Source organism: Pantherophis guttatus, chromosome 17, assembly GCF_059756535.1.
Source record: "Pantherophis guttatus breed Tessera chromosome 17, ASM5975653v1, whole genome shotgun sequence".
NCBI classification, from domain to species: domain Eukaryota; kingdom Metazoa; phylum Chordata; class Lepidosauria; order Squamata; family Colubridae; genus Pantherophis; species Pantherophis guttatus.
In genome coordinates, this window is record NC_142079.1 from 5,169,220 (window position 1) to 5,191,132 (window position 21,913).

General features: G+C 46.8%; 1 protein-coding gene across 1 annotated transcript; it reads right to left on the reverse strand.

The window, feature by feature from the left end:
• Positions 1-4,133: 4,133 nt before the first annotated feature.
• SDS (serine dehydratase) lies at positions 4,134-21,059 on the reverse strand. The gene is made up of 9 exons (XM_034406036.3): positions 20,890-21,059; positions 16,897-17,208; positions 13,310-13,470; positions 11,337-11,376; positions 10,485-10,624; positions 9,909-10,000; positions 7,320-7,547; positions 5,785-5,909; positions 4,134-4,468 (listed from the first exon to the last, which is right to left on the reverse strand). Exons 3-9 carry the CDS (start codon positions 13,460-13,462, stop codon positions 4,149-4,151), a joined length of 1,098 nt encoding a protein of 365 aa, XP_034261927.1. The 5' UTR covers positions 13,463-13,470; positions 16,897-17,208; positions 20,890-21,059; the 3' UTR covers positions 4,134-4,148.
• Between the last annotated feature and the right edge of the window lie 854 nt (positions 21,060-21,913).

Below are 21,913 nucleotides of genomic sequence, written 5' to 3' on the forward strand. Positions count from 1 at the left end.
AGAGATGCTTGAATGGGTTGTGCCACAAGAGGGTTTAATTTGTGTGTGTTATGTGGGGAGAATTTTTTTTTTAAAAAAAATCACCAGGACACCAATCACTTCATATATTTTCCCTTCCTTTCTGCTATCCTGTTTTTTTAACTGCGGCGGTAGCCGTCTCTTTAGGCAGGGAAACGGCAGTGATACAGAATAATAGAATTGGAAGGGACCTTGGAGGTCTTTTAATCCAACCCCCTGCTCTAGTAGGAGACCCCCTAGGCCCGTGATGGCGAACCTATGGCACGCGTGCCACCTAGCCATATCGGTGGGCACCTGAGCTCAGTTCCGGCGTGCATGTGCGCACTGGCCAGCTGATTTTCAGGCCTTCTGGGCCCACCAGAAGTAGGGAAACAGGCTGTTTCCTGCCTCCAGAGGGCCTCAGGGGTGGTGGTAGGGAAGGCCTGTTTTTCTCTTTCCCCAGGCTCCAGAGCCTTTCTAGGAGTCTGGGGAGGGCAAAAACAGCCTTCCCCCCTCTGGAGGCCCTCTGGAGGACGGAAACGGCTCGTTTGCCAACTTCCAGTGGGACCGGAAAGCCCATTTTTTGCTCTCCCCAGGCTCCAGAGCCTTTCTAGGAACCCGGGGAGGGTGAAAACGGCCTTTCCTACCCACCCGAGCCCCCTCCGGAGGCCGAAAATGACCCATTTGCCAACTTCCGGTCCCACCCCTAGAAAGGCTCTGGAGCCTGGGGAGAGAGAAAAACGGGACTACCGGGCCATCACGTGCCAGGAGCGGAGGGAGTGAGGGGGGGTCGCACATGCATGCGTGGGAGCGGGGCGCATAGAATTATGGGCGTGGGCATGCACGCAACCGCCCCCACATTCCCCACACTCCTGGCACGCGATGGCAAAAAGGTTAGCCATCACTGCCCTAAGCCATTCCAGACAGCTGGCTGTCCAGTCTCTTCTTAAAAAAAGCCTCCAGTGGAAAAACTTCCAGCGGCGACGTCATCGTGTTAGGGACAACGAGAACGGATCTCCGCTCTTGAAGTCCCTAATATCCTCGATTTGGGAGCCGATTTAGGCACTATTGACGGCGGAGAGGTCAATAGATAAAAGGGGAAATTCCGAGGACCTCGGAGAGGACAGCAATCCCTCCGAAGGTTCAGGTTCAGGTTCTCGGAAGGATGGAAGGTCCGAGTCAACCTTGAGCCGGTCAGGATGGAACTGCCGAACTGCTGTGGAATACTGCTATCATGTCCGTCCGTCCGTCCCCACGCCAGTCCTTCTTTTCTCTAGAATTCCTGCTACCGTTCTTCCTCCAGGCCTTTAATCATCTTCGTCGCTCTTCTCTGCATTTTTTTTTGGCCAACTCATCCTGGGAGGCAACTGTGCTTGACCTACTTCTAAAAAAAAAAACACGATCAAAGGAGCATAAGAAGGCACTCGGCCGAAAAGAGCCTTGAAACAGAAGCTTCTGGCTCTGGGCTCCAAGGGCCGGAGTCCACCCCACCCCACCCCAAAACCTTCACAGCTTCGTCGTCCAATCCCTGTTGTGCTTTCTGGAGAAACACCCCCCCCCCCTCACACACACACACTTTCTCCCCCCCCCCACTCCACTCGATATACGGAGTGGCACTTGCCTTCCTCAGCAATGGTGATTTTCACCGCGCGCCCAACCACCCGTACAGTTTGTTCTTTTGTGATGCTTGGCACGGCGCCCTGGGAGTTGCAGTTTTCCCACCGCCAGCCTAAGGCCAAAGCTCTCCAAGATAACGGAGTCCTTTGACAAAGGGAAGCTCGTTCCCGCGGATGAATGAGGAGAGGGATTCAAGGACGATCTCCATTGTATCTTAGCAAATAGGCAGCCTCGGTCTCTCTCTCTGTCTCTCTCTGTCTTTGTCTCTCTCTCTCTCTCTCTCTCTCTCTCTCTCTCTCTCTCTCTCTCTCTCTCTCTCTCTCTCTCCCTCCCCCGACCCAGTTCCTTTAATAAGGCTCCTGAAAATGTCCCAGGTTTAAGGCTGTGTCTACCGCTGTCTTTCCCCAGTGGTCTTTTGAAAAAAGACTCCCCCACCCCACCCAATTGGAGCCAATTTTCCTCATGTCTCTCTTTCTTTTCTCTCTCTTTCTTTCTGCCTTTTCTCTCTTTTTCTCTCCCTCTGTTTCTCTCTCTTTCTCTTCTTTCTTTTCTGTCTCCCTTTCTTTCTTTTTCTGTCTTTCTGTCTCTCTCTTCCTCTTTCTCTCTCTCTCTTTCTTTTCTTGCTTTCTCTTTCTCTCTTTCTCTCTCTCTTCTTTCTTTTTCTTTCTCTGTCTCTCTTTCTTTCTCCCTCTTCTTTCTTTTTCTTTCTTTCTCTCTCTTTCTCCCTCTTTCTCTTTTTTTTCTTTTCTGGCTTTCTCTTTTTCTCTCTCTCCTTTCTTTTTCTTTCTCTGTCTCTCTTACTTTCTCCCTCTTCTTTCTTTTTCTTTCTTTCTCTCTCTTTCTCCCTCTTCTCTTCTTTCTCTTCTTTCATTTTCCTTCTCTGTCTCTCTTTCTTTCTCCCTCTTCTTTCTTTTTCTTTCTTTCTCTTTCTTCCTCTTCTCTTCTTTCTCTTCTTTTGTTTTCCTTCTCTGTCTCTCTCTTGCTCCCTTTTATTTCTCTTTATTTCTGTCTTTCTCCTTTTTTCCTTCCTTCTTTCCTTCCTTCCTCTCTCTCTTTCTTTCTTTCCTTATTTCCTCTGTCTGTCTCTCTGTCTGTCTGTCTGTCTCTCTCTCTCTCTCTCTCTCTCTCTCTCTCTGTGTGTGTGTGTGTGTGTGTGTGTGTGTAAACATCAGCACAGAGTTTGACACTCTTTAGGATCAACTGTATATACCTATAAAACAGGAATTAAATGAACAACACCCAGGCATTTTCTTTCTTTCTTTCTTTCTTTCTTTCTTTCTTTCTTTCTTTCTTTCTTTCTTTCTTTCTTTCTTTCTTTCTTTCTTTCTTCCTTCCTTCCTTCCTTCCTTCCTTTCTTTCTTTCTTTCATTTTTATTCATTTATTGATTTTTGTTGCGTTTAAAGGAGCGACAGGAAAAGAAAGAGAAAGAAGACATTACTATTTTTTTTTTAATTATCAGGGCTATTTATTATTATTATTGTTTGCACCAGGAGAAGCTTTTTTTGGGGAGACAGATTACTGTGTAGGGGGGAAGGAATGACAGATCCAAGGACGAATGGGGGACTCTTGGCTATCGAAGTAAAATATGAATGACTAAAATTTGTTCTCAGGGTTTTTCGAAGAGAAGTTTCCCCCCTTCCGTTGTTTCCCCTCAGAACTGAGGGCAGAAGCTTCAGGCCCCCAAAGAGAGGATTCCCTTGTACAAACACAGGCAGTCCTCGAGTTACGACCGTAAAGGAACATGTCCATTATGATTGTAAGTCAAGACAGTCATAGATCAGGACACTGGACATATGACTGGCCCGATTGTATGATCCTTTTTGCGGTGGTCATTAAACAAACACTGTGGTCATTAAGCGAAGCAATCATTGGCTATGGGCCCGTTTTGACGAAAATCGGACGGAACTGCCAGTTTTCAGCACAACCAACGTGGTTGCATAACCATGGGATATTACAAACTGCCGTAAATATGGACACCCAAAGTGAGGTCATGTGACTTTGGGGTGGGGATGGCCCTCAGAACTTCGAAACTGGGTCATAAGTACACCAGGGGAAGTCCACGGTAACTTCAAATGGTCATTAAGTGACCGGTCATAAGTTGAGGACTACTTGTATTTCCATCTCTCTGGAACCTTTCTGATGGTCCAAGGTGTCTGATCTGAAAAGGTTCTCTAGGAGGAGGAACTTACAAGAGGTTGGATCCAACTGGAACAGGAAGCTCTTGATCTCCTTCCTGTCCAGGAGGAACCAATAGCCAGTCTTAAGGGATGGTCTCCAAAGCCAGAAGAACATGCTGCATGGTCACCACACTGGACAACTGGGCTTCAACCCAACTCCATGGTGGAAGACCAAACATCTTCTGACACTGACCTAGGGATGGCTCCGTCTTGATTGGTGATCCAACTAAGGTTTTAAGGGAGAAGACCCCAGACCGTCATTCCCACCAGTGTGTTCCTGTGGCACAAACACACACCTTTGTGTAAGAGAGAAGCCAAGGAAGGAAGGAAGGAAGACAGCATGAGGCAACGGCGTTTTAATAAGTGTAGGGTTGACGGTGAGTCTGGAACGAAGCCCGGAAATGGCCACCTTTCTTTTGTGAAGACCACACGGCCATCGCGATGTGGCTCTCTTCTACGTCATCATCCCACGGCTCCTCATCTTTCGAGAGGCCCAGTTGGGCCTTGAGATGCTTTAACTGGGCCAGTGTGATGTTGTTTCCTCCACACACAATCACCACGAGAGACTCCAGCTGGGGAGTCAGCTTGCCTTCTGCCTGGAGATTTTGGACCCTTCCGCTGTAGACAATGGCCAAGGCAGCTCCACAAGCGGGCTCCACGAGGATCTTCTCATCATCTGTGAGTGGTGGTGGTGGGGGAAAAAATGGGGATTTTAACCCACCGAATGCCAGTGAGGAGAAGAGGAAATTGATGCCTGTGAGTTCAGCATCATTGTAAATCTAGGACCCTTAAACTGGCTGGCCACTAGATGGCCAAAAAGAATGTATTTAGGTACTCTTTGCTGCCATCTAGTGGTCATCTATATGGTAGCTCAGCTCTAGTACTATAGTCTTATCTAACTAAAAGCTTGCAGAGCAAGTGACAGTAAGATTAAAACTGAAAGGAGGGTCACCAAGAAATAAGATAATGTATCTATGCTGGAATGGTGTATCCAATAAGCTGGCACTTTGAAAAAAGTTACTATTAGCAGTAACAATAGCACTTAGATTTATATACTACTTCATGGTGCTTTTACAGCCCTCTCTAAGCGGTTTACAGAGTCAGCCTATTGCCCCCTAACAATCTGGATCCTCATTTTACCGACTTCGGAAGGATGGAAGGCTGAGTCAAACCTTAAGCCGGAACAGGATCGAACTCCTGGCAGTTGGCAGAGTTAGCCTGCAATACTGCATTCTAACCATTGTGCCATCATGGGGCAGAGTGTGAGGAGCTTTAGGGATACCCCTTGACTGTTAAAATGGCATTTGGAGAAGTTGCAATGAAGGTGGAGACGGAGACGGAGATGAAGGTGGAGGAAGAAGTAGAGGTAAAGATAAAGATCGGTGCAGGTGGAAGTGGAGATAGACATGAAGATAATGATAATAAAGGTAAAAATAGATGGAGGTGAAGATGAAGGTGGAGGAAGAGGTAGATAGATAGGTGGAAGTGGAAGTGGAGATAGACATGAAGATAATGATAATAAAGATAAAAATAGGAGGTGGAGGTGGAGATGATGGAGATGGAAGAGATGAAAATGGAGGTAGAGATGGAGACGGGCGTAAAGATAAGATAAAGATAGGAAGTGGAGATGGAGATGGAGGTGGAGATGAAGGTGGAGGAAGAAGTAGAGGTAGATAGATAGGTGGAAGTGGAAGTGGAGATAGACATGAAGATAATGATAATAAAGATAAAAATAGGAGGTGGAGGTGAAGATGATGGAGATGACAATGGAGATGGAGATGGAGACGGGCGTAAAGATAAGATAAAGATAGGAAGTGGACATGGAGTTGGAAGTGGAGATGAAGATGAAGATAGAAATAAAGAAGATAAAGAGCTGGAGGTGGAAGTAGAAGTAGAGCTTTAAATTAAAGTAGAAATGGAGGTAGAGGTAGAAACAATGACTGAGATGGAGAGACAAGACAGGTTGAGTGTTCCAGGAGCCATACCACATACCCACAAACTTTTCAATAGCTTCTACTGCCTCTTGATCCGTGACTACTACTGAGAAAGTTGGGTGCTCCTGAGCCAGCTTCAGAGTCTCTGCTGCCACAATGCTCACCCCCAGAGTTGTAGCGACACTGAAAGGAAAAGTGTTGTAGTCACTACACCAAACCATACTTTGGTTAACCAGGTATTATTGAATAAACCCCAATGAGCTCCTATATAGCCCTTTACGACAGAGGCCATATTTATCAGATTCAAAGGGGGTTCACCCTTGATACTTGTTGTGGCCTGTCAGCCGATGGCCCCTCCAGCAGCCGAATCAGAGGAGGAGAAGGCATGGGAATCAGGGCCAGCATGAGGGCAACCTGAGAGCTCTGAGGGGGACGAGGGAATGGAGCTGGCAGAAAGAGAGAAAGAGGCAGAGCCTGGGCTGTCCATCAGCCCTCAGACAAAGAGTCAATAGCTCCCAGGTCTGGAAGTGGCTGATGAGGAAGAGGAGGAACAGCTGGGTCTAGTGCCTGATGCACGGATGCACAGAAGGCAGAGGAGAGGAGAGCAGTGGAAATCTATGGGCCGGTCCTTGGGACAGAAGAGCCACCGCTGCTAGCGAAGTCCCACCCTACCTCTGGGGATAAAAGGCAGGAGGCGGAGATGAATAGATGTGGCAGACAACTATTCATCTTCCAGCCGGCCAGACTTGTTAGCCAGCATTGAGAAACAGACTTTTTTCCAGGGCTGCTGGCGCTTCTAATAAAGGAATCTTTTGAGTTAACTTCAAAGGGTTTGTCACCCCAACTTGTGGCTGTTCTGATCTAGGCTTCCCCAGCAGCATGAAGCCGAGTCCTCATCCTGATAAACCCCTTTTATTTAATCGACAGTGAATTCCTCTCCAGCAAAGTCTTTCCTCTCTCACAGTCTTTCAAGATGGGTCACAATTACCGACCTTTATCAGGCTTGGAGAGTGGCCAGGCTGATATCTTTCAGACGCTGCAATACTTGACAAGAATGCAGGAATGAACTAATTGTCTCCTGCAAACTCCACTCCCCTTTCGCTCCTCTTTTATTCCCTCTGGGAAGGGCCCTTCATTGTCTGCCTGTAGCCTTACTCCCAAGCTGACCCTTGTTCTTTAGCTGTTCTCTTCGTCTGGCAACTCTGCCCATGCGCACATCGGGAACAGGCTCCAGCTGTTCTTCTGCCCCACTGATGTCCGACTCCGAAGGCAGCTGATAATTATCAGATGGCCCTGGCCCTCTCTCTGCCTCTGATGCAGAGCCCTCATCAGAGCCTTCCCCAGATACCAGGGCTGGCCCATGTTCCTCCCCAACCTCCTCACTGTCCGAATCTGCTGGTGGGCCACAACAGTGGCTTCCTGTGGTTTGCACAACGACCTGTGCAGACCAGAAAAGAAGTCGACCATCATCCAGTTGGTGGTATGAATGCAGCCACTGTGAACTAGAGAAGACACTGCCCCATCCAGCTACTAGTTCTTCTCAGCATGGGCTGCTCATCCTGGTCAGCAGAGGTCCATCCCAACAAGGCTCACCTGGTAATTTGAGGAAGTGTCACCAGCTTCCCGGCTTCCAAGGCAGCATTCAGGCTGTGAGCTCCTTTGGTTTCCAAGGCAACCACCGGCACATCCTCCCAGCCCACTTCTCGTAGGCCTTGAATCACTCCACATAGCATGCCCCCTCCTCCAACAGAGAGGGCAATGGCTCCAGGCTTGGAGGCCATCTGCTCTTTCATCTCCCTGACCAGAGACATGTGACCTTCCCTGGAAGGGAGAGAAATAGGGGTGAGCCGAACTGCATTAGCAAAGAATTGAGAAGGCAGGAGAGGAGAAGATAAACTGGGGGAAGAAAACGAGACCGAGGTTGGTGAAGATTTCTGTCCCGACTCTTCTCAGAGCCCTGAAGGATGATATCTCCAGGTCTTGATGGGACCCAAGGATGCTAACACACACTGCTTGTCTAACGGAATGTACAGATGACCTTGGGGAACCAGGGGAAGAGGTGTGTGACCTGGGAAGCAGTTAGATAAGACAGGCAGGAGCCCCCAGTGGCTTAACAAAAAAAATGGGCCTACCAGAAGTCTGGAAATAGGCCCATTTCTGGCCTCCAGAGGGCCTCCGGTGCCCAGGGAAGGCTGTTTTCACCCTCCTGGAGGCTCCTGGAGGGCGAAAAATGGGCCTACCGGAAGTCCGGAAATGGCCCGTTTCCAGCCTCTAAAGGGCCTCTGGAGACCGGGGAGGCCGTTTTCGCCCTCCTGGAGGTTCGAGAAAAGCCACTGGAGCCTCCGGAGGGCGAAAAACGGGCCTACCGGAAGTACTGGAAGTCCGGAAATGTGCCCATTTCTGGCCTCTAAAGGGCCTCTGGAGCCCGGGGAGGCCGTTTTCGCCCTCCTGGAGGTGCGAGGAAAGCCCCTGGAGCCTTCGGAGGGCGAAAAACGGGTCTACCGGAAGTACCGGAAGTCTGGAAATGGGCCCATTTCCGGCCTCCAAAGGGCCTCCGGAGCCCGGGGAGGCCGTTTTCACCCTCCTGGAGGTGCGAGGAAAGCCCCTGGAGCCTTCGGAGGGCGAAAAACGGGTCTACCGGAAGTACCGGAAGTCTGGAAATGGGCCCATTTCCGGCCTCCAAAGGGCCTCCGGAGCCCGGGGAGGCCGTTTTCACCCTTCTGGAGGCTCGAGGAAAGCTTCCGGAGCCTTGGGAAGATGAAAACACTCCCACACTGTGGTGCAGGAGGCCAAGTAGGCCATGCCCCCATGACTATACCCACCCAGCAACCGGGCAGCGAACCGGTTGTTAAATTTTTCAATCCCACCCGTCCTCATGGCTGCTGCAGCAGCATTCTCAACACCCCCCTTAACAACTGCAGTGATTCGCAGGTCCCAACCTTCCTTGAAACTCAGCAGCTCAAACTCAACTAAGTGGTAGAGATGTTCTTGGACATCCTTGACTTTGAAAAGCCCAGAAACCAAAAAAGCGGAAAGACATTTGATATATGGCGAAAGACCGTAAATTGGTTCTGAGAAATTTGAATCGAATGTCTTCCAAAGATGTCTACAATCACGGTATGGACAGATCTGGGCTTCACACCAAAATTGATAGATGACCCTGATGGCCTCCAAACCTTTCAGTGCCTTGAGGATGTAATTTCCATCTCGGCATAAAAGAAAGTAAGAATGATCCTTGTGTTCCTTTGGGCACTCTTTAGAATAGACCTTAGTTGGATTTTCCATGTGCTACAGGTATGAAAAATATAAAATAAAACTTGTTCTATGTGGTTCCTATTAATTTGACACCGATGCCTGTGGCTTGCAGATCTTTTTCATAAGTTTTCATAAAGGCCATAACCTCTTTCCCCCCACCTTTTGGCTCTAATATAATTAATCCCTTCTTTATGCATTGGGAGGTAAAGGAAGGAAGAAGTCCTGCCCTGAAGCCAAGTGAGATAACTGCAGCATCTGGGTAAGGAATTTCTTCTTGGTCTTGTCAGGTAAGATCAAGTGTAGAGGGGATAAAATTAAGGGACAGAATGCAATCTTGAGTCCTTATAGGAAAGATGGGGCTATAAATTTAATGGAGGAGGAAGGAAGGAGGAAGAGGAGGAAGGAAGGAGGAAGAGGAAGAAGAAGAAAAGGAGGAAGAAGGAGGAAGGAGGGAGGAGGTGATGGAAAAGGAGGAGGAGGAAGGAAGGAGGAAGAGGAAGAGGAAGAAGAGGAAGAGGAAGGAGGAAGGAGGAGGAGGTGGAAAAGGAGGAGGAGGAGGAAGGGATGAAAGAAGGAAGAAAGAAGGAGGAGGAAGAAGGAGGAGGAAGGAAGGAGGAAGAGGAAGAAGATGAAGAAAAAGAGGAAGGAGGAAGAGATGGAAAAGGAAGAGGAAGGAGGAGGAGGAAGAGGTGGAAGGGAGGAGGGAGGAAAGAAGGAGGAAAGAAGGAAGAAGGAGGAGGAGGAGGAGGAGGGATGAGGAAGGAGGAAGAAGAAGAAGGAGAAGAAACAGAGGAGGACGAGGAACAAAGAAGGAGGAAAGAGAAGGAGGATGGAGAAAGCAGGAAGAGGAAGGAGGAAACAGGAGGAGGAAGGAGGAGGAGGAAGAAGATGTGTATTTCTTTAGAGACCTCTTTTAGGAATACTTACCAAATCAAGGGATCATCAAACGGAGGCACATAAACCCATTCAGGATTGTTCTTCACCAACTCTTTAGCTGCTTTTGTGCTGTCTGCTAATATCTGGGGAGGAGAAGTCCCTTTGTTAGATCAAGAAGACGCTAAGAAAACAATACCAAGAAATATCGACCGCTATCTGCAACCTTGAAGAGCGACAATATACTGTAGGCAAGTTGTCCCACTGGTTAATTGTTCTCCTCACTCTTAGGAAATTCCTCCTTAGTTCTAAGTTGCTTCTCTCCTTGATGAGTTTCCACCCGTTGCTTCTTGTCCTGCCTTCAGGTGCTTTGGAGAATAGCTTGACTCCCACTTCTTTGGGGCAGCCCCTGAGATATCGGAAGGCTGCTATCATGTCTCCCCTAGTCCTTCTTTACATTAAACTAAACATACCCAGTTCCTGCAACCGTTCTTCATACGTTTTAGCCTCCAGTCCCCTAATCATCTTTGTTGCTCTTCTCTGCACTCTTTCTAGAATCTCCACATCTTATTTTATCGTGGTGAGCGAAACTGAATGCAATATTCCTCAGCCCACTATCTCCAGACCTACCTCTCCTTCAACATACACTGAGCTGCCTTCTTCCTTCAGTCGCTCAATAGTGAAAGCTGGGGTACAGGAGGGGACGTAGATGGTGGCTGGGATCCCCAATTTTCGGGCAGAATAGGCCACCGCAAGGCCAGCATTTCCACCTGAAAAGGAAAGGTGTTTGACATTTAATGTGAACTACAGCGCTGGGTCTCAAACACCGGTCTGTCAGCTTTCCAGCTGACAAGCTCAGCATCTTTAACCGCTGACCCTTCGTTCGCAGCCTCTCCTTAGCAGGTAGTAACCTAAATAACCCATTTCATGTGTTAGAAGAGCCATGGTGGCACAGTGGTTAGAGGGCAGTACCCACAGGCTACTTCTGCTGACTGCCGGCTGCCTGCTTTTCTGAGATCTTTTCTTACTTTCGTGGAACTACAATTGATTTGGACATCTTCCTCTTCCTCCCCTTTCTTTCCTTCCTTCCTTCCTTCCTTCCTTCCTTCCTTCCTTCCTTCCTTCCTTCCTTGCTTGCTTGCTTGCTTGCTTCCTTCCTTCCTTCCTTCCTTCCTTCCTCCCTCCCTCCCTCCCTCCCTCCCTCCTTTCCTTTGTCTCTCCTCCCTTCGTTTCCTTCCCTTCCTTCCTTCCTACAACTCTCTACCTCCCTTCCCTTCCTCCCTCTCTCCTTCCTTCCTTTCCTTCATAAAAGTTATGGCATGACATTCTTGATTCAATTATCTTTCCATTGATATATAATTTTATGGTACTACTTCCCCCCCAAAAGGGGGTGTTGTTTGCTAGTTTTAGAAAATACACTTTTCCCGAAAGGTCCCCACAATTTTGGCCACTACTGTATTTATTGGAAGGGTATCCATTTACCTGAGGAAGTGACCAAGTGCTTGCACCCTCGTTCCACCCACTGTGGAAGCAAAAGCAGAAACATGAGAAGTGACATCCTTCACGGCACAAGAGAATTTCAACCGACTGAAGGCATTTCTCACTTGACGTCCCTTAATGTGGTCACAAAAATAGGAAAAGCAGGGATTCCTTCAAATATAGCTGAATAATTGCATTGTGCTAGTTGGGGCTAATGGATATTTTCATTCATCAACACTACATACTCATTAACAGAAGGGACCTTGTAGGTCATCTAGTCCAACCCCCCACCCAAGCAGGAGACCCCCACACCATTTCTGACAGATGGCAGTCCAGTCTCTTCTTGAAAGCTTCCAGGGATGAAGCTCCCACAACTTCTGAAGGCAACTTCTATTCCACTGGTTGATTGTTCTCACTGTCAGAAAATTCCTCCTTATTTCTAGGTTGAATCTCTCCTTGATCAGTTTCCATCCATTCTTCCTTGTCTGGCCTTCAAAAATAGCTTGACCCCCTTCCTCCTCTCTGGGGCAGCCCCTCAAGTATTGGAAGACTGCTATCATGTCTCTCATGGTCCTTCTCTTCACTAGACTAGCCATGCCCAGTTCCTGCAACCGTTCATCGTATGTTTTAGTCTCCAGTCCCCTAATCATCTCATGACCAAATGTGTGTATATATACATGATGGGAATATACAGGTTGTCCTCAACTTATGACCACAACTGAGCCCAAAATTTCTGTTGCTAAGTGAGACATTTGTCAAGGGAGTTTTGCCCTATATTATGAATTAGAAGGAATTTTTTCCTTAGGCTTCTAACACCTACAACACTGGTTATTTCGTTCATCATCATCTTCTTTTAACAATCCCATAATCCCTTGCGGGGTGGAGCCTGGGCAACTGAATGGAGCTGAGTTTTTACTGTCCAGATGCCCTTCCTGTCGCCAATGCGGAGTTTTGTCAGCAGATATATTCTCATTGTGCCCAGAGAGAGAAATATGTGCCTCTGCCTAGGATCGAACTCACAGCCTCCTGAATGTGAGGCGAGAATGCCACCTCTAGGCCACCGCATCACAACAGTGGTTATTTCATTACCCCCATACAAACATTTCTTCAAACAAAGGACGAATCATCATCTATTACAGATGTTCTACAGGATCCTGGACTGAGCAGGAATTGGACTAACTGGATGGTCTATATCAGAGATGGCTAACCTTTTTGCCACACCCATAATTCAATGCCCCCCCGCCCCCTGCCCCCATGCACGCATGCACAATCCCCCTGCGCTTCCCCCGCTTTTGGCACGCAATGGGTGGGCCCAGTAGGCCTGTTTTTCACCCTCCCTGGCTCTCAAGGCTCTCTTGGAACCTGGGGAGGGTGAAAATAGCCTCCCCACCCCGCCCAGAGGCCCTCCAGAGGCTGGAAACAGCCCATTTCCCGACTTCCGGTGGGCCCGGTAGGCCCCATTTTTTGCCCTCTCTAGGCTCCAGAGGCTCTTGGAGCCTGGGGAGGGTGAACCCCCCCCAGGAGGCCAGAAACGGCCCATTTCCTGACTTCCGGTGGGCCCGGAAGGCCCGTTTTTCACCCTCCATAGACTCCAGAGGCTTTGTTGGAGTCTGGGGAGGGCAAAAACGGCCTTCCCTATCCCCCAGAGGCCCTCCAGAGGCCAGAAACGGCCCGTTTCCTGACTTCCGGTGGGCCTGGAAGGCCCGAAAATCAGCTGGCCACATGCCCACAGATATGGCTCCACATGCCACCTGTGGCACGCATGCCATAGATTCGCCATCCCGGGTCTACATTCTACCTTGTGACTCAAGGATTCCATAATTCTCTTTTTTTACAAAAATAAAAATAAAATAAAATGTCAACTAATTGGCCAAACTTGGTTCTTCCTCGGCACAGCCTTTGCTTCCAGCCCTGCCAGATGTGAATTGGACAACTCCCATCATGTCCCGCTCATAGAACCTCTCTCCAATCCATACCGTTTTGCAGAAATTCCCAATGCCCCGTATCTTAAAAGAAGCTGTGGGTTGGGCGCATTCCAGTTTGAGGTAGACCTTGGTGCCGGCCAACTTAGAAAGAGGGATGCTTTCTCTCAGTGGTGTAGTCACATGGAGGGGATCAGTAGGAGCCATCTAGAAGGCTGAGAAATTAAAGATGGTGAAATCCAGCATGATTGAACTCAACGCGGTTCTTCTTTAATCTACATTCATACACACAGACACACACAGAGATTTTGGTTTGTTTCTGCAGACTCATCCAGCTGGTCAACTTTATTGGGTCATGAACAGAGGTGGTATTTTGCCGGTTCAGACCGGTTTGCCTGAACTGGTAGCAGAAATCGCAAGTGTCCCCGCCCACCCATCCCGGCTCTATATGCCATCCTATTTAGGCAAGTTTTTGAGGCCGGAAGCATGCACAGAAGGCACGGGCACTCACATTTGCGAACCGGTAGGGAAAGTAAGCGAATACCATTCCTGATCATGATAAGTCTCCAAACTTGGCAACTTTAAGACTTGTGGACTTCAACTCCCAGAGTTCTTCACCCAGCTCTGGGCAGCTCATAAACTCTTATGCGGCCCATAAACTCTGCACGGCATTTATATATAGCCATATTAAACTAACGAGATGTTGGGTTTTTTAATTTATTTTTTTTGTGTGTGCGCCCTTGAGTCAAAAGTGCTTCCTTCCTTCCTAGGACTTGAGAGAGAGTAGAATAGAATTATTATTTTTTTTAATTGGCCAAGTGTGATTGGACACACAAGGAATTTGTCTTTGGTGCCTATGCTCTCAGTGTACATAAAAAGACAAGATACATTCATCAAGAATCAAGAATCATTCTATCGAGGAATGGACTTTGAAGATGGCCAGTTTTGCAGAGATGGCGAAGATTTCAGCATATCTAAAAGATCACTCACAAGAGACTTATGAATGGGAGTGGATAGATTATGTGCAGAACAAATATCAGACTAGGAAGTATCAGATAGCTTTTAACTGAAAGTGTTATATAAAGATAGAAATATTTGAATTTTGTGAAGATGAAAAATATATTGGGGATGGAGGGGTTCAAGTTTTATAAAAAGGGGATTTTGATTTGGATTATATTCTATGGAAGTCCGGGGGGGAGGGGTGGGTTAGGGGGGGTTGGGGAGGGTTAGGGGGGGTTAGGGAGGGTTAGGGAGGCTAGGGAGGGTTGGGGGGGGGAGAAATGGGGAGAAAATGTAATTGTAAAACTTTTTCAATTAAAAAAAAAAGAATCATAAGGTACAACACTTAATGATAGTCATAGGGTACAAATAAGCAATCAGGAAACAATATCAATATAAATCGTAAGGATCCAAGCAACAAAGTGACAGTCATAAGTGGAAGGAGATGGGTGGTGGAAACAATGAGAAGATTAATAGTAGTGCAGACTTAGTGAATAGTTTGACAGTGTTGAGGGAATTATTTGTTTAGCAGAGTGATGGCATTCGGTAAAAAACTGTCCTTGTGTCTAGTTGTTCCGGTGTGCAGTGCTCTATAGCCTCGTTTTGAGGGTAGGAGTTGAAACTTGAGAGAGGGCTTGGCTGAAGTTCACTCAGCTGGCTTTGTGCCTAAGGTGGGATTCGAACTCACGGTCCCCTGGTTTGTCGCCTGGTACCTTAATCACTACACCATCCTGGCTCTCAATGCCATGAAACTTTCATTCAGTTTCCCGGCATCTCCCCTATGTTAAGTCTACATATCAGAACTGCAAACGTTAGCACGGCCACAAGATGGCAGAAAAGAGCTAGTATTTTCTGGGGAGGTGGGATGGGGTGTTAGATGACTGCCCCCTAGGGGCTACCTGGATCTTTGCAGCCCAGATATCTAAAAGGCCTTCCCTATGTCAAAGCAAACGACCCCTAAGGTCTCCCAGCGAGCAAGAGGAGTGCTTATATACTGTAAATGGATGCTGTCTTCTCCATTTCTGGCTGAAATTCAACCCTTCAGCTGTTCAGGAGCGAGCGAGCAGTGAAGGCCCATTGTTTCTGCCAAGGAGGGAATCAATGGGATTTTCAAAGCTTTTTTTTCCTTCAAAAGTTAATCCGTGCAATTTCAGCTGTTCCCTGCGTGTCAGTTTCCCTGCTTCTATTGGGCGATCTTATCAGGAATGGTGCCGTGTCTTCGTCCAACGTTGAAGCTATTTTCTTTCTAACCACTGTAAGAATCCAAAGAATCCATGCGTCTGTCTGTCTGTCTGCCTGCCTGCCTGCCTCCCTCCCTCCCTCCCTCCCTCTCCCCATCTGACTGTCTGTCTGTCTATCTGCCTCCCTCCCTCCCTCCCCCATTTGCCTACCTACCTACCTACCTATGTATCTATCTTTCATCTATCTATCTATCACCTATCCCCCTATCTGTCTCGCTCTCTCTCTATCTCCCCATCTCCCCATCTGCCCGTCTATCTGTCTCTGTCTGTCTGTCTGTCTCACTCTCTCTCTCTCTGACTCTGACTCTGTCTCTCTATCTCTATCATCTTTCTATCTATCTATCTATCTATCTATCTATCTATCTATCTATCATCTATCATCTCTATCACGTATCCCCCTATCTGTCTCTCTCTCTCCCCATCTGCCCATCTATCCATCTCTGTCTCTGTCTCTCTGTTTCTGTCTCTCTCTGCCTCTCTCTGCCTCTGCCTCTGCCTCTGTCTCTCTATCTCTTTCTTTCTTTCTTTCTTTCTTTCTTTCTTTCTTTCTTTTTCTTTCTTTCTATCTTATCTATCTATCTATCTATCTATCTATCTATTTATCTATCTATCATCTCTATCACCTATCCCCCTATCTGTCTCTCTCTCTCCCCCATCTGCCCATCTATCCATCTCTGTCTCTGTCTCTCTGTTTCTCTGTCTCTCTCTGTTTCTCTCTATCTCTATTATCTCTCTCTCTCTATCACCTATCCCCCTATCTGTCTCTCTCTCTCCCCATCTGCCCATCTATCTGTCTCTCTCTCTGTCTCTCCCTCTCTGTCTCTCTGTCTCTCTATCTCTATCATCCATCCATCCATCCATCCATCCATCCATCCATCCATCCATCATCTATCTTCCATCTGCCTGTCTATCTGTCTCTCTCTCTCTGTCTCTCTCTCTCTGTGTGTGTGTGTCTCTGTCTGTCTATCTATCTATCTATCTATCTATCTATCTATCTATCTATCTATCTATCTATCCTATCATCTCTACCTAACTACCTACCTAACTACCTGTCCATTCCCCTTTTGCCCCTTTAATTGAGGAATCCCATGAAGACAACAGGGAGCGAGAAGAAGGGAAATGCTTTAGGCCCCTTATTTAAAAGTCTTTCCTACTTCCCCTCTGAATCAGGATCTGGCGGCCTCATCTGTTGCCATATATCACTCTGCTGAAACGAAAATCATCCCTCCAAGCCAATTCCCTATCGATAAAACCCGGCCTCTTGTCTGCCGTTTTGATTATCTGACTCCCCCCCCTGAGCCTTCTCGTCCGCTGCTAATCCAGAGACTGAAAAATGTGTGGCTCCTTCTGAGTTATTTAAGCGATTGAGAAGGAGCAGCTGAGAAACAAGGATACACTTACCCCAGACAGGCCTAGGAAAAGCTGTGGAAAATGGGTTGCCAAAAGCGAAGGGGGTTTAATGTGTGTGAGATGGTCTCGGTAGTCTTCAAGGGATGGAAGCCAACTTTTCAAGGGTCTTTTCTTCTCTCAGGCAGCTTCGGTCTTGAACTTCACTGTGTCTTTGGAGAACATGAATCCGTCTCTCCCAACTTTTATAAGCTGGTGGCCTTGGCTTGGGGGCCAATGAGGGGAGGGAACCAGGCACCCCCCAAAAATACCCCCTTGATCTCCGATGACATCCCTCCTTTCTCTGGTCCAACCCCGAAATTCCAGCTGGAGAGAAAAAAAAAGAGCAGAAAGGATGAGGGTCGGGGGGGGGGTGTTAAGGGAGGGCTTACAGCTCACTTCTATCATTTCAATTCCAAAAGGGGAGATGGCCTCATTGGTTGGTTGGTGGAGGGAGAGAGGGAGGGAAGCGGGGGGGGGGCCTGGAAAGCAGGGCAAGCGGGCTAAAATGACAAAGGGACCCTTCACGCTGACCAAAACCGGCTCAAACCAGGACGGGTGGCTCGATCCGGAATGGAGAGCCAGCTCGAAAACCTCCCATCCAATCCAGCACATTGACGGGCAAAACAAACAATTCAGATTTCCCCTGCCGTGCCCACCCACCCTTTTCCAGGTCTGCCTGGTTCGTTTTATTTTAAAAGTTCCTCCGCCATCAACTTTTTTTTGGGGGGGGGGGGAAAGAACGACTTTGCGCGGGGGCAGGGGGAGGGAAAAGAAGAAGAAAGTTGTACCAAAGAATCTCAACACCGCTGTGGTTGAGATGTAACAGTAACAGAGTTTAGAAGGGACTTTGGAGGTCATCTAGTCCAAGCCCCCTGCTCACGCAGGATACCTGTGCTAGGGATGAACCTTTTCGATCGACAAGCTCAGTGTCTTAGCCACTGAGCAGGCTGAATCTGTGGTCCTTCTTCAATTTATTGAAGGGCTCTGTAGGAAACGCAAGATTGTGGAGGTGGCTGAGAGGACGAGGGCAGATTTTAACAAGGAGGAATGGCCAGCAGGGCTTAGCCGAACTGGGCATCCATCACGGGCTGCAAAAGAGCACAGATCTGAGCTTGGAGAAGGTACAGTATGTAGAGACCATTAGCAAAAACGTAAATTCGGTCCAGGAAAACAGGAAAGCGTAAGAAAGAGACTCAAAACAGGTCCAACTTGGATCTCTTGATAGATAGATAGATAGATAGATAGATAGATAGATAGATAGATAGATAGATAGATAGATAAATAGATGATTGATAGATGATTGATAGATAGATGATAGATAGATAGATAGATGATTGATAGATCACCTAGATCTATCATAGATAGATAGATAGATAGATAGATAGATAGATAGATAGATAGATAGATAGATAGATAGAATTCTTTATTGGCCAAGTGTGATTGGACACACAAGGAATTTGTCTTGGTGCATAGGCTCTCAGTGTACATAAAAAGAGAAGATGCATTCGTCAAGAATCATAAGGTACAACACTTAATGATAGTCATAAGGTACAAATAAGCAAGCAAATCATACTAGGAAACAATCAATATAAATCGTAAGGATACCAGCAACGAAGTTATAGTCATGCAGTCATAAGTGGGAGGAAATGGGTGACAGGAATGATGAGAAGATTAATAGTAATGCAGACTTAGTGAATAGTTTGACAGTGTCATGGGAATTAGTCGTTTAGCAGAGTGATGGCATTCAGGAAGAAACTGTTCTTGTGTCTAGTTGTTTTGGTGTGCAGTGCTCTATAGCGTCGTTTTGAGGGTAGGAGTTGAAACAGTTTATGTCAAGGATGTGAGGGGACTGTAGATATTTTCCCAGCCCTCTTTTTGACTCCTGCAGTATAGAGGTCCTCCGTGGAAGGCAGGTTGGTAGCCATGGTTTTTTCTGCAGTTCTAATTATCCTCTGAAGTCTGCGTCTGTCTTGTTGGGTTGCAGAACCAAACCAGACAGTTATAGAGGTGCACATGACAGACTCAATAATTTGGCAATGGTCCTTCAACTTGCTTCATTCTGGGAATTTCTCTGCGGGTGTGCATGGCTGTTTCCAACATTGAGCGAAGGCAATCCTGGCAGCGGTTAGTATGTGTAGTACTAGATATTTTGTGTTCTTCACATTTTTTTTTTTGAAGATCCCCAATAGGAAGAGTTCCAGTTCTAAATCTAATTGTTCGCTAGTAATTTCCTGTAGCCAATCTTTAATTTTAGGCCAATATTTTCGAGCCTCAGGGCAGGACCACCACATATGGTAGTATGTTCCCTCTTTCTTTTTACATTTCCAACACATAGGGCTCATTTTAGGGTATATTTTTGCTAATCTCAAAGGGGTTAAGTGCAGGTGGCCAACTTTTAAAGACCAACTTCTTGTGGGCGATTTGGATACTGTCTCAAAATAGAAGCTCCAGTGGCTATTACTCCTTATCTCTGGGGCCAAGCATGGGAAGCGGATACACCCTTCAACTATCAACTCCCCAAATTGGAAAACCCAGGAGTCTTCGCAGGCAACCATAATTTGCATCCCACAAATCGGTTCTGTCCTGATTATTTCACCCCGTTTTCGCTAATCGTTCCGAGCGAGGCATTTTGCAAATTCATCTCATTTTGCCTGTTGGAAATTTAATTGGTTTCTCTTTGCTGGGGCTTCGGTTCTTCTACTCCCATATAATACTCAAAACATATTTTCACTACCAGGCAGCCTAGAAACTTATTATAAAGTATTGATTCTCTCCAAGCTGGAGTTTGCACAGATGCCGCAATCTAGCAGCAGTCTTGTTGACATACATTCCTGCAAATTTTATTCTAGCAGCCAGCTCCTTTTTATTTATTTATTGTGTGTGTGTGTGTGTGTGTGTGTGTGTGTGTGTGCGAGAGAGAGAGAGAGAGAGAGAGAGAGAGAGAGAGAGAGGGAGAGAGAGAGGGAGGGAGGGAGTGTGCAGGGCTCATAAGGCTTGCTCGTGAATTGGAACTCCTTCCTCTTTAAGCATATTAAGCAGGGGTGGGGCTGCTGGGGGTTCACAGGGATTCAGGAGAACCTCTAGTTGAGATTCTGTGCAGTTCGGAGAACCCCCAAATCCCACTCCTGGCTGGCTCTGCCCACCCCTCCCCTCCCCTCCCAGGAGTCCCCATGCGGCCCGTTTTGGATGTAGGTAAGTGCAGGGCGCGGACGGAGGCTCGGGGAGGGCAAAAAACGGGCCTATCGGAAGTTTGGGGAGGCTGGAAATGGGCCCAGCTTATTGCCCCCACAAACTGGGTCCTCATTTTACCTACCTCGAAAGGATGGAAGGCTGAGTCAACCTTGAGCCTGGTGAAATTTGAACTTGCAGTAATTACAGGCAGCTGGTGCTACTTAACAGCACTTTAGTCTGCTGTGCCACCAATTTAAGAACTGCGGTGATCGACTTAGCACCCGCGGCAAGAAAGGTAGGTTGTAAAACTGGGCAAAGCTCACTTAACCAATGTCTCACTTGACAACAGAAATTTGGGGCTCAGTTGTGGTCGTAAGTCGAGGACTACCTGTAGTTTAGACTGCTACTTTTAAACCCGATTGAGGGGGGAGAAAGATCAGGAGGTTATTGAAGGAAATGACCAGGCCTGAAAGAGGAGTCAAATATATCATCAGTCTTGAGTCCCTGAGTGCCCACAAGAGATTTTAACTTTTGTATTGTTGGTTTTATCTTGGCTGTATCCCAAGACTGAGTCCCCTTGGGAGAAGGGCGGTATAAAAATTTAATAAAACTAAAACTAAACTAAACTAAACTATCTAAATCCAGCCCTCCTTGAATTCCCTTGACTCTTATCTACCGCCAATTTGCTTTGACCGTTAGTAGTTCAGATTCTTGTAGAGAGTGAGAACTTGCACTAAATCTTTATATTCTGTTTTAACTGCCCAGACTTCCTAATTTTTCCTGCACTTGGTTAGAGGAAGTGGAGAACCAATGATGTTAGCTTCAATTACCCACCTTTTAGCCAATCGCATTAGATTGGAGTTTTATAGGAGGGACTATGCCCCGACCAAGATCTAAGGGGGACGGGGAGACCTTCACAGGTGCCTAAAGAACCTCCAGGAACATGGTGGACACGACTCCAGAAATCCTGAAGACCATCTTCCCCGTGTCAAATTCTCACGATTGCAAAGGAATTCCAGAATTTTTCTCCCTCTGAGTAGGAATAGGTGAAGGGTCAAGTTCCAACAATTGTGACATCCACAACAGATGCTACAACAACAGAGCAACAGGCAAGAGTTGAAGAGATAAGAAAGCTACAAAGTCCTCGTAGCGCCTCGGCTCTATTATCCATCTGAAAAGCCCAAATCCAGATTTCTTGTTCATATTACCAAGACAGAATCTTTAACTATTCCAGAAATTATTATTATTATTTTTTTACAGTTAAAAAAAGAGGCAAGTCATTTCCCCCAAAGATTTCCAGAATAGGTGGGATTTTTGACAGCAGCTCTCTCGTGAATATCGATCTTAAATTATGGGTAAAGATGTAATAGAACATCTGGATTCAGGGCGATTTGACGAAGTCTTCAAAGCAAATAGACTTCTATTTATTTACTACGTGTCTATGCCATCCGTCTTGCCATCAGGTAACCAGGTGACTTACAACAAGCTAAACACTGCAATAGCAATCGAAACATTTAAACAATCAATATTACCATTTATTTATATTGCTTAGATAAATTAGAATTAGAATTAGAATTTGTTATTGGCCAAGTGTGATTGGACACACAAGGAATTTGTCTTGGTACATATGCTCCCAGTGTACATAAAAGAAAAGATAGCTTAAGAAAGTAGGTAGAATTTTCTCTGAATCCATGGACCTCCAGTAAATTGTGCTGAATTGTGTGTCTCAGTACGCACATATATACACACTTACTCTCACACACATGTATATATGTCCATAAAAACTCCCTTTTATGACCTTGTAAAATTCCTTAATGTCAGAACAGCAACTGGATGAAGCTGAGCATTTACTGCTGGA

Excerpts from the sequence above, each read along its gene's own strand:
- SDS (XM_034406036.3), bottom strand. The coding sequence starts at position 13,462 with ATGGCTCCTACTGATCCCCTCCATGTGACTACACCACTGAGAGAAAGC. Across the intron at positions 10,625-11,336 it reads GCACTTGGTCACTTCCTCAG|GTGGAAATGCTGGCCTTGCG; the intron begins GTAAATGGATAC and ends TTTCCTTTTCAG. Across the intron at positions 7,548-9,908 it reads TTTGATGATCCCTTGATTTG|GGAAGGTCACATGTCTCTGG; the intron begins GTAAGTATTCCT and ends TCTCCCTTCCAG.